Raw genomic sequence first — 13247 nt, forward strand, 5'->3', positions numbered from 1 at the left:
TTAATAGTTTATCAAAACAGAGTGAAATACTGCTAAGTATATATTTTACAATATATTTAAATTACCAACTTAAAAAGCAATTGGGGTATATTCAGGCAGCACTATTTAATTTTTGAAATTTAAGATGAAGCTGAACCACTAAAACTTGACTGATCAATAAATAATGAATCAATTCTGAAAGCAAAGAAAGGTAAAATTCTGAGCTACAGTTTAACAAAAGCAAATAAATAGCATGCTGGTCATGTTATGGGTAATTTATTCCTGTCTTTTTATATAAAATATTCTGATAGATTCCATTATTTTCTATTCAAGTGTGTTTTACTAATATCACTTGTAATTTTTTGTTTACAAATACCATTCCCAGTAATTCACAAGGAGCAGGTGCATAGAAGAGAGGGATGTATTTCTGTCTTAAAGCTCTTTGATTATATTTTTCTGACACAATTTAAGAGAACTGTAAACAATAGAAGTTGTGAGACACTGAAGTGTAGCCAATTCATCACAAAAAGGCAGGCTTCAGAGAATCATTCTTTCTCAGGACAACATAACCTGGTAACAAGGTTTCTAAGTTGCCAGTATTCTGTTTATAAGACTCATATGCTCATTAATTTGTAGATATTTTAAAATACTCAGGCATCTCCTAGCATGATGATGGAAATTAAATCCTAGGGCTGTTATACTAGAAAATGGTGATGCCTTATGATACATCTAGGAAATATTTCTATACCTAACAGCAAACTATCTTAAGGCATGACAAGATTACTTCTTGAACCTATGAGAGATCAAACACTTGCTCTGCAGCATAACTTATCAAAGTGATCACTAAAAACATGTCAAAATCAGCATATGTGGATCAATAAATTACTTTTAAAACGAAAGCTTTGGGGCCCAACAGGAGACACAAGTGATTGTCAGTGGTCAAGGCCAAGTACAAACTAATCTGTGCATCAGAGTTTTAGAAATACTAACACAATGTTTTATTAATGGTAATCTGGAGTGAGAAGAATGCACTGGGATGTGCTTTGAATGTACTATATTACTGAAGTTGGAGACCATTAATATTACAGTGCAACTTAGACTATGAGAAAATAACTAAAAATAAAATTCAGATAAACACTAAATATTAACAGTGATTCAGCTGTCCCCTAAGCTGCTAAAATCATACTAAAACATATTAAAAAAGAAAACTTATACTATACTACAATTTTTTTATTTTATAAGAAAGAATAATCTCTCAAAGCTGTAAAACATTATTTAACAAAAAAGTAAAAGAATCTGGGATTAGATGCTGAAACAGGTATCAGATTACATGGCTAAACTTTAAGCAAACCCACACTATTGTAAACTCAATAATCTCAAGACCTAATGCAAAATCAATTTATACACTGCAGGTACAAATTCATTTTAAAGCTCTGCAGCTTAAAGTCCATACAAGTTTACTCAATGAAGTAAGGAACATTTCAAATTAGTATTGCCTTTTGTGTATTTATCTTTTATTTCAATTTATGTTTGGATATATTCTTTTAATGCCATGAGTTCAAATGGAGTGGTAAGGCATAATAAAAAAGAATTCTTATTTTGACTTTGTTTAGATTCATTGGCAGTGATATTGGACACGTGTATCCCTGGAATTTTTAAAAGGACTATTTAATATTTGAGAACAGTATAACATGTATGCTGAATTTCCCACACTGCCATTTGCATGGGAAGCTATGAGTAATAGGTAAGTTTAGTTAGGTTTTCTGCAAATTTATAAAATATTGGCTTATCTAAAATGATGGATGAATGAAATCCAATAGAGAATAACTTCCCAACGCACTGCCAGAGTTCTGAATCAAATTCAGCCTTATTCTGCCATACAAGGGATCTGCAATCTTGTTACTACAAGTTCCTTATATGTGTATATTAGAAAATGAATTTATTATAGGAATAGTCTGGACCAAATGTTGTGGTAGGTCCCTTAATACACCAGAAAACTTTTATCAGTTTTATGATTCACTGAACATAAAAGAGCACTGATGTGAAGTATAATTTCCTATTATCTATTAGTGGTTAGATAAACCATTCTTATTCTCAAAATGCAATGATTTGCCTGTTAATGTTTCAACATGACTAAAATATAATCCAGTCAGTAAGTGAAAAGCATTTAGTTTTCAAATATCCCTGAATACATGCATTTGTGAAAACATGCTGAATCAACTAAGAGTGTTTACAGTCATCATTACTATCATATGACTGATCTCAGTATTCACAGCAAAAGAAATGGGAGAAAGTGAAAATACTACATAGAATGAACTATGGTCTGATCTCACCCTAACATATAAGATAACTATTTTCCTGAAGGTGCCAAGTCTCTGCCCCCATGGCTGAATTAAACAGAATTTATTGTGTCTATGGAGATTCTAAGGCATCCAGGTCATGGTTGTCCCAAAGGTACTTTTTTTCAAGAGGAAACTAGACTTTCTGACTGTTATTTGAAGACATTTTGCTTCTCACCCAAGAAGCTTCTCCAGTTGTCATGAGGTGAAGAAAAACCAGAAAGTCCAGTTGCCTCTTGAAAAAAAGCACCTTTGGGAGAGAATTTATTTTGTAAAAGTCACCACAATTAAGACTATTTAGTGAAGATTTAATTAAGAAAAAACAAGAGATGCCAGAAAATATGTGCAATACCTTTCAACAAGCTTTGCTCAATGTATACTATGTTAAGGAGTACAAAAATATGAACAGAGATATGCAAACTCTGGAAAGCAGGATAATACACATGGGGCAAACACAAAATGTACTCTTGTGAGCACCAAAGATATTTGAAAAGGCTATAAAATATGTGAATAACAAAAAGAACTAGAACACATTTTGTCAGCTTCTATTCGCCATATAAAGAACTAAAATTCTTGTACACATATGAAAAGTTCTATAGTACTATAGGACTTACGTGATTTGATATTGGCGTCTCGGTAGGTACCATTCAGGATTGCAAGTTCCATTAACTGCATCTTTTTAAGGCTATCTTCTCCCTCTGCCTGCACAAATGAAGTACATTATTAGCAAAGCAGTTTATAATCTCATAGCACAATTGCAAAGAACTTGATACAACTTCTAAGTGATATATGAAATAGAAACACATTTACATAAAGGAAATTGATGCTGATGCTGCTCTAGTCACATAATGACTTCTTATATGCTTTTGTAAATTCGAAATCCTGCACCTTGCAATGCACCTATTAGATTTCAAGAATACGTAAAAACCACTGTAATAGTACTGTACTGTGACAGTGCTATAAGAAAAGTAAGAGAGGCTGCTCTTTTCTGGACAGCAATTCCAATGTATAAAGCAATGCATGAAATCCTTTCTTTCAGGTAAAACAAACCTGGAAGAGGATAGGAAACTTTTTCTTGAATCAGAGTTGTATAAAATATACTACAGAAGTAGCTTAAAGGGTTGAATCTGTCTTCCATGCAATTTGAAATGGAAGACTAATGATTCTTAAGTCACAAATGAAAACTCTTAATTTGTAACACAAGTACTAATGCTTCCATGAGGGAAGTCTACAAGCACACCTATTCAAAGTTATGATCCATGCATATTTGCTACTTTGCTACTTGCATAACCAAGTTTGGTTATGAAAACTTTAATGGATATAACTTCTACAAAATTAAACTGTATGAAGCATTCCTGTATCAACAGGCCAAAGTACAAATAGTAAACTATTTTTTTCTTTGTATTATATTGTTTGTATGTATTCTAAAATATAATTTATTAGTTACTAATAAGTAATAAATAAAAACTTAAGTATATATGCTTTTAAAAAGTATTTTATTGAAAAGTAATAATAAGCAATAGTAAGAACTAATAAGAACTAATAATAAAAACTAATACAAACTAAAATAGAAGGAAAAGCAAAAGCAAAAAAGTGCAATGAGAAAAAAAATTAAAAAAGGAAAAAGATGTAAAAAAAGATATAAAGATGTGGCTTTCTATATTCTTCACTGCAATTATAAGCACAGTTAATTTTACTCTAAAGTTACATCATGACCCTCCTCTTTCTATCATCCAGCCAGTCTAATCATCAAAGCCATAAATCACAAGTTCATTTCTTTTTCATTTTTATGCAAAAATCCATAAGGGATTTCTAATCACCAATAAATGTAGACATTATCCTTAGAATATTTAACTACACACTCTTAATTGCAGCATTTCACCAGTTCCTAATTTTAAATTTTATTTTATTTATATCTTGCCTATCATTTTTTAATGAAAAAAAAACACAAGTCGGTGAATGTATCCCATATTCCTTCCTCATATTTTTCCAACAGCAACCCTGTGAGATGACTTGGGCTGACTTGCCCAAGGTCACCTAGTTGGCTTTCATTGCTACGGCAGGACTAGAACTCATGATCTCCTGGGTCTCTAGCCTGGTGCCTTTAACACTAGATGGAAAATGCTTAAATCAAATTCTTGAAAAATACAACAGAAAGGAAGCACATCATTTTAGTGAATCAGCTATTATTAGATTGACAATTACAGAAAACTGGTACAATGACTGTAGCAGTTTTAAAGATGTATTCTTCTAAAACAAACACAATACTGTGTGTATATATGAACTGAGAGGGAGCTGATTTCAATAAAATCAGCAACTATGTTTATGCATGCTTTTAGCTTAAAATAAAATAACTTATGCAAGCATTTCATCTTTGAAATCACAATCAATCTTAGACATATCATAATCTGAAACAATGATCAGAAAAATATATTACTGAAATGATTAATCATTTGGTTTTTTTAAAAATTTAGTAATTACTAGAAATGTGTTTTGTGGGGCTTTAGGTACTTATATTTACTAGGCACGTTTAATTCCTGTTGTAGTTTTTGGTATCAATATTTGATTTCCCTCTGCCCCCACCAATTCTTCTCATGTTTGAGAAATCGTAAAATGGCCTCTCATTAATGGCAAACTTTAAGCAGCAAGGAGTAAATGAGATGAAGAAATTGAAACTAGTGGCACAATGGAGTTAATGTGATCTTCAAAAAGAGAACTGAGAAGTTTAAAGAACAAAAGACTAAGTATGAATTGGTGTATGGACATGATCAAAGCAAGGATGGCTTTCAAGGACAGAACAGCACAGAAAGTTGTAGCGAATAGGTTTAATACAAACTGGATTTAGTTAGAGTTTCTTTCCTTTTCTCTTATCTCCTGTCTTCAATTCCTTTTTTTAGTCTTTTTTAAAAAATACTGCATAATGAAAGGGATACTATAATGCATATGATAATGGATAGAGCCAGTTTGGTTTAGTGGTTAAGGCACCAGGCTAGACAGCGTGAGACTGTGAGTTCAAGTCCAGCCTTAGCTATGAAAACCAGCTAGGTGATTTAGGGCCAGTCACTACCATCCCTACCTACCTCACAGGGCTGTTGCTGGGGGGAAATAGAGAAAGGAGTGTTGTGTTTCAAAATGCCTTGAGTAGTATCAAAAGTTCAGTGTACATCTCTGACAAAGTTAGCTCTACCTTTTCTTCAGCCCACTCTTTGGGAAGAAAAAGTATTCGGAAAAGGAAGAGATCAAAGAGAAAGTGCCTGTTCCCATTTATTTTTAAAGTTGACTCCCCCCATTTGTTTAATGTTGCCCATCTCAGAGCCCCCAAGAGACTATTCTGGAGGAACAAAGTCATTGGCAGAAAGGTTCCCCATTCCTGATTTTGAGAAGGAAAACTAGTTAAATACATTTGATTGCAAAATATAAAACAACCTTTACAAATTTTTATTTATAAGCTTCTTAAAGGATTTCTTCTAAAAACAGTAGATGTACACAAGATGCTCCATCTTCCTAGACATCTTATTTTAAACTCGAAATCTATTAAGCTATATACAAAGTTAATGTTTACTCAAACATTATAGTTACATAGAGGTGATCCAGAATGATTAAGATTAACCAGTCAAGCTTTAGCAAGCTTGCTGCATTTTTCAAAGTGTCTGTTGTTGTGGGAAGAGTACACCTGGTTTTAAAATCTAAAATGTTTTCTACTCTACTATTAATGAAGTGTCATTAAAAAAATATAAGATCAGATAAGTTTTATCTGATCATTTATTCCAAGCATAGGAAATTTGGAATAGGGTTTCATGACACAAGTAATAGGTAAATATAAATAAATCCCTTCTCATCCCTATGGGTGGTATGTATCTTCCTTAATCTTGGGTCCTCTACCAGAGGCCTGGAAAATTGAAGTTTCTGGGCAGGAGCTTAGCCGTTCGTAGCACTGCATTCTTCTTGGATCGATGTTGTCTCTGGGATCTGTTGAAGCCAATCTTCCGCTTTAGGAGTCACAGACTCTTACTACCATTGGGACCACTGTATTTTCCACATCCTCTCTAGTTCCTCCTTCAAGACCTGGTACTTCACCAGCATATCATACCTCTTCTTCCTGATGTTGCTTCATTTGGCACTGCTGTATCTATCACCCATGCTATCTTCTGGTCCTTGTCTACTATCAGTGTTGAATGGCCAGTAATTGCGTAATCATCTGGATCTGAATTGTCCTTAAACCATGGCATTCTTAATTTGGGGAGTTGCTATAATATGTTGTGCATGATGTGTGAGGTAAAGTTTCTAGATTTTTAAAAATGTTAATGATTATCATAAAAAACCCCAAAGGATAGCTACCATTAAAACTAAGTTCATTAATTGGGTTATACCATGCTTTTTAAAGAAAATAAAACAGCTGCTTATCCAAATTAATGGCATTTTGCAATACTCCAACTGCACTAGCTACAATGGTGTGTGTGTGTGGGGGGGGGGAATTCAATTCCTTAGATTCAATTAGACATGAATATTATGCTAAAAGTTTACACATCCCTGCTCTACGAAGTCACAGATCTCTTACTCACAGATCTCTTACTCACTATAGTGACAGATCATTAAAACACAGACCTCATTAGTCATTTTTGATATGATAAGACTCTTCCTGCCCGTGAGTCCCCCAAATTCACCTTATAGTATACATCTGAAAGCAAATAGCATTTAAAATATAGAATTCCTTTCAATAATCAGATATTTGGTATGGTATTAATGAGGCATACAAATAATCCACAACTTAATTCCCACAACTGGGAATCAACTTCAGTTTCTAAGTAATGGGGTCATTAAGTTAGTTGCGCCCAAATTTTCTTGCTACAGTCATTAAACAAATTTGGATTCCCCTCCCCCCACCTTGTCAGAAGCTTCCTGAGAAGGTTGCAAATGGCAATCACATGACCCCAGGATGCTGCAAGTCATTTTGTTTTCAGCACCTTCATAGCTTTAAGCTGTCATTAAACAAATGACCAGAAGTCAAGAACTACATGTAATATCACAAATAAAAGGATTAAAGGAGCAGTATTATTATACCCTTTTCCCTTTTACACTGAAATAGTTAACTCTCTAATTGAAGTAGATTGCTATTTTAAAAAGTAGAAAATCTTGCTTGATGTACACTCAAGCTTTTCAGAAGCTTCCAAATCAAACACACAATATTTCTGCATATTTAAGAAATCCTTCTGTTCTACACTGTTTGCCCACCTACCACAGACTGGCAGTTTATGAAAACTGTGAATATCAGCAAGACACATAGCATCAATGCTCAAATTCTGACTGACCCTATTTGAACAACCAATTTTAGAAGGCTGGATTTCAGGGCCCAAGTATATATTAAAATGCAGTGAGAAGGCAAGAATGTATTCATTTTATTAATTTGTATCTCAACTATTATTTTTATGATTAATTCCGGGCAGTGAACATAGCAGTAAAGCATTTGATAAAGTAGACCATAATCTACTACTAGATAAAGTAGAAAAATGTGGGTTAGACAGCACCACCACCAGATGGATTCGTAACTGGCTGACCAACCACACTCAACGTGTAGTCCTCAATGGAATTACATCCACATGGAGGGAAGTATGCAGTGGGGTACCCCAAGGCTCTGTTTTAGGCCCAGTACTCTTCAACTTCTTCATCAATGAATTGGACAAGGGGATAGATGCGGAACTCATCAAATTTGCAGATGACACTGAGCTGGCAGGAATAGCCAACACTCCAGAAGATAGGCTCAAGATACAGAAGGATCTTGACAGACTTGAACATTGGGCCCTATCTAACAAAATGAAATTCAACAGTGAAAAAGTAAGTAAGGTTCTACATTTAGGCAAAGAAACCCAAAATGCACAGGTACCATATATGTGGTACCTTACTCAATAGTAGTAACTGTGAGAGGATCTTGGAGTCCTAGTGGACAACCATTTAGATATGAGCCAGCAGTGTGCAGCAGCTGCCAAAAAAGCCAACACAGTTCTGGGCTGCATAAACAGAGGGATGGAATCAAGATCACGTGAAGTGTTAATACCACTTTATAATGCCTTGGTAAGGCCACACTTGGAATATTGCATTCAGTTTTGGTCGCCACAATGTAAAAAAGATGTTGAGACTCTAGAAAGAATGCAGAGAAGAGCAACGAAGATGATTAGGGGACTGGAGGCTAAAACATATGAAGAACGGTTGCAGAAACTCGGTATGTCTAGTTTAATGAAAAGAAGGACTAGGGGAGACATGATAGCAGTGTTCCAATATCTCAGGGGTTGCCACAAAGAAGACGGAGTCAAACTATTCTCCAAAGCACCTGAGGGCAAGACAAGAAACAATGGGTGGAAACTGATCAAGGAAAGAAGCAACTTAGAACTAAGGAGAAATTTCCTGACAGAACAATCAACAAGTGGAACAACTTGCCTGCAGAAGTTGTGAATACTCCAAGACTGGAATTTTTTTTACAAAAATGTTGGATAGCCATTTGTCTGAAATGGTGTAGGGTTTCCTGCCTGGGCAGGGGGTTGGGCTAGAAGACCTCCAAGGTCCCTTCCAACTCTGTTGTTATGTTATGTTATGTTATGTTATGTTATGTTATGTTATGTTATGTTATGTTATGTTATGTTATGTTATATCCAACCCACCTTCCTCTTATTTTCCCCACAACAACAATCTTGGGAGGCAAGTGAATTGAAAACGCACTTGTTTATCCGCACTAGTTTATCCGTGAATTGAAAACGCACTTGTTTATCCAAGCGGGACTGGCCTAAATTTTTTAAACTTTTTGAATTTTAAACAATTTTAATTGGGGTATTTTTATGAATTTTATGGGTTAAATTTGATGGTTTGAAACTTTCGGCCATTTATGGAATATGTTATTTTAACTTTCTGTTTTAATCTGTATATTGTATTGTTTTTTATAATCTGGCTGTACACCGCCCTGAGTCCTTCGGGAGAAGGGAGGTATAAAAATCTAAATAATAAATAAATAATAAATAAATAAGTTGGGCTGAGAGTGGGTGATTTTTTAAAAATAATTTACAAAAATTTTTGGTTGGCACTGAAAGTCAGATATATAACTAACATATAATTAATTGGGGAATCCTTGGTGATCTCTGAGCTTGATTGTTGCAGACGTTTCATTATCCAAACTAGAGAACATCATCAGTGCTAGTAAGGAGTCGGGTTTGCTCTCAGTTTCTATTCTAGTGGCTTGCCTGTCAGTGTTGGTGGGGGTGGTCTTAGAGGTTATTTGGTTGGGCTGTTTACTGTTGGCTTGTTTGGCAGTTTCTTGATTTGGGTATTGTTTACTTGATTGTTGGTCTGATGTTATTCTTGAAGCTAATCTATTCTCATCTGGGTGCTGATTGCTGGGGGAGAGATGTTTAGGATTTTTTGTTCCCTTTTTGGCTTGTTGATTGTCTCTTTTGCATAATCTATGGATATTATTTATGTCTAAAAAGCAAAAGAAATACTAGAAGATAAAGAAACTTACATCCCAGTAAACACTAACAGAATATAAAAATTAGACAACCGAATCAAAAAAAATTTCAGTGACCTCACTAAGAAAGGCCAAATTACCAAAGAGGAAAAAAGTCAACAGTAAACAGCTCAACCGAAGAACCTCTAGGGCCACCAATATAAACTGAGAGCAAACCTCACTCTTTACTGCACTGATGGTGTTACATAGTTTGGGCAATGAAACATCTGCAAGAAAACAGCCAAGCTCCAAGACCTCTCATTTCAACCTTGAGCTACAAACATTCTCCTTTATTGATACAATTTATTTATTAAATTTGTTTGCTGTCCATCTCATTGCAAGGCACTTAGTTAATTATTTTTTTGTTTGTTGGGTAAGATAAGGTTCTTTATTACATGAATTTATAATTGGAAATTGGTTTTATCCAATGGAACTGACTTATGGAACAGACAACAAAATCAGATAGTCCTCATTTAAGAACCACAATTGGAACCAGCAACTCTGTCATTAAGTGATGCAGTTGAACAAATCCCTCATGGTTGTTAAGCAAGACATTGTGGGATAGTGTCTTGTGAGTTTACTGTTTTTTTCTCCATTGACAGGTATGTTGAAAGCTGAAGCATGCAAGCATGCAAATAGTGATCATGTTTTTGTAGACACAGTAACAATCGTAAACACCCACAGGTTCCAAATTGCCAAAATCTCCTCACATGTCCTCAGGGATGCTGCAACAGTTGTAAGTGCAAAGATCAATAATAAAGTTACTAAAGAGCCCTGGTGGCGCAGTTTTGCAGGCTAACTCTGCCCACAGCTTGAAGTTTGATCCTAACTCAAGTTGACTCAACCTTCTATCCCTTCCAAGTTGATAAAAGGAGGACCCAGATTGTTAGGGGCAATATATTGACATTTTAAACTGCTCAGCAGTTTAAAGCACAATGGGGCAGCATATAAATCTAAGTGTTATTGCTACTTTTTCTGTGCCATCATAACTTCAAATGGTGGCTAAAAGGGGCAGCCATTAAACAATTTACCTGTATTTATTTAATCTCTTCTTTATTAATTTTTCTGAATTACACCCAACATGTCAAAGGGTACCCAAATAAAACAGTTTGCACTCATTTTATTAATAAAAAATTGAGAATAGAAAACCTGGTAGAAAACTTTCATAGAAGAGCAGTGCATATGGACTAGTAACAAATGTCACACTAGCATCCCAGCTAGAATTTTAAACAGCATCAGAGAGGACTCTGAAAAAGAGATGCTTAGAAAGGAGAAGGAGTGAAATGGATTGAAACCACTGGCTACTGGTTTTAATATCAGCCTAATATGGGCTGATAAACACAAGCTGAATTAGATTGTGGATAAATGAGAAGATTACAAAAACCCTTTGCAGTCCTACTCTAAGAAACCTGCTAAAGAGGAGGTGACAGTGGGGCCACCTGCCAACTCAATGCAGAAAACCCAAAGCGCAGCTGAAAATGATGAAAGATAAGATAAAAATGTACTTGTGGAAAGCCTGAAAGCAACAAACTTCAAGTGTGCTTGATGGAGGGATGCTGGGCAATATAACTAAGACTTAACTGATGAGGGAGTTCTATAATTTAGCAATATAGAGGGGTACATACATGTTAAGTACAAACTTAAGTTCATATAATAAATTGGTAAGATATTCATATTTCAAACAGCTTTTAATTCACATTCATATATGCACACCTATGATGTTATTTGTGCATCTAATATTTTCTTATCTAAATAACTTTTTTGAAGTTGATGGTTTGGGTTGAGCTATTCAACATAACACCTACCATTCTTTCTAGTTTAATTAGGAGCTGCTAATGAGTACTTTTAGGATACTATGAATCATCATATAAATTCTGTAACCTAGTTTTCATTTTACAAATGTTGCATTAATCCTACAAAAACAGTGTTCAAAGGGTTTTTTTATAAAAGAACATTTTACAAACCATAGCAAATAATAAAAAACTTTATTTTTACTGATTGATAGATTGCCTGCTTAGAAAAACAACCACAAAACTGAACAGGAAGAAATGGATTAACAAAACAACCCATGCACAATATAACAGCAAAAATACTATCTGGCTGTTGGCTTGAAGGTTCTATCAAATTCACAGTGCATTCACTGTAATGCTCACCAAGCAACACAACAGTTTTCAGATGCAGTAATCTGAAAATTCAGAAGCATAGCAACACTCTATAAAGTGTTTCTTTGCATGTGCCAACTAATGTGAAAAAGAAAGTTGAACACATATGAAACTCACAAGGATGGTTTATATTATAACTCTTGGATTCACCACAGCAAAGATGGGGAAATAGCTATAATTAAAACAATTACATATTTATATGGCAGGCATTTTTTTATCATGATTAAAAATGCTTTGCAATTGCTTGAACAGGTGTTTCACTCACTCTGTCTTATCCCCCCTTGTCCTCCTAACTGACTTCACCCAATGACAGCAATGATGAAATTTATGCCTGTTTAACAATGTAAAAGAATACAGAGCTTGTAATAGGAATACAGAAGGAAGGAACAAATTGTTAAGGGGAAACTTGCAGAAAAGATTAAACCAACATGAAAAAGAAAAGTGTGAGAAAGAAACTCAAAACAATATTGCCTTGATTTTGTTTAATATATGATAGGACAGAGAAAAATATAGAGAAGCTTTCAATATTCTGTTATTCTACATTACTATAATAAACAATCCCTACTGTGTTGCCTACCTCAAACAATCCTTCAGGTCTCCATGGCATGGAAGCATTTAAAAACAAAAACAAAAACAACTAACCAAATCACCAAACCAATCACAGAATGTCATGAAGCAGCATGGCACATAGGGTGATTTACTTGAAAACAATTTTGATTTTGGAACATTATACAATAATTTCAATATGCTAGCAGACTATAGCAGATTCAGATTATATACACTTCAAATTTATTTATTCTTGTGCTGGCCAGGGAAAAAGAGAAGCCCATCCCTTGTAACCAACATGGAAATGCAGTAAACTGGGAGAAATTTTCTGCACTGAAAGTGCAGAATGCAAAGCCTTTTCAATTATTCCCTGCAAAGCAGCACAGTGGATTTGCAACAGAATGATACGCATTTCAAGGCTCCAGTGTGTAGCTACATTGCTTCTAACAGGTGGCAGAACAAGGTTTTATCTTCCATATGTTTAGGATAGAAATACAAAGTATTGTAGTAATGAATGATATACGCCTTCAAAACTCACTGACTCTGCTAAAATGCCTCTACCTGAATGTGCAGCATAGAAACCTAATTTAGAAAGAGCTGAAGAAAACAGCTGGTTGCATTTCTGCCAATGAGTTGCATTTCTGGACTATAAAATGTTTAACCAATTGCTTTTTATTCAAAGAAGGTCTGGCAAAAGAACATTCTATGTATACATCTTTAACCAGATTGTAT

The 13247-nt window shown here is 34.6% G+C and overlaps 1 protein-coding gene across 7 annotated transcripts in view; it reads right to left on the bottom strand.

Moving 5' to 3' along the window:
• The window catches only part of QKI (QKI, KH domain containing RNA binding), a 135954-nt gene that overhangs the window by 11664 nt on the left and 111043 nt on the right, over nucleotides 1-13247 (bottom strand). For all 7 annotated transcript variants that reach the window (XR_009153306.1, XR_009153305.1, XM_058168104.1 and 4 more), the window contains exon 5: nucleotides 2933-3020. Coding sequence is in view for 5 of the 7 variants with exons in the window: in XM_058168104.1 (XP_058024087.1) it covers nucleotides 2933-3020 (88 nt within the window). In the remaining 2 variants the exon portion in view is untranslated. The remainder of the gene's footprint in view (nucleotides 1-2932; nucleotides 3021-13247) is intronic.

Source organism: Ahaetulla prasina, chromosome 1 (assembly GCF_028640845.1).
Source record: "Ahaetulla prasina isolate Xishuangbanna chromosome 1, ASM2864084v1, whole genome shotgun sequence".
In the NCBI taxonomy this organism is placed as follows: Eukaryota; Metazoa; Chordata; class Lepidosauria; order Squamata; family Colubridae; genus Ahaetulla; species Ahaetulla prasina.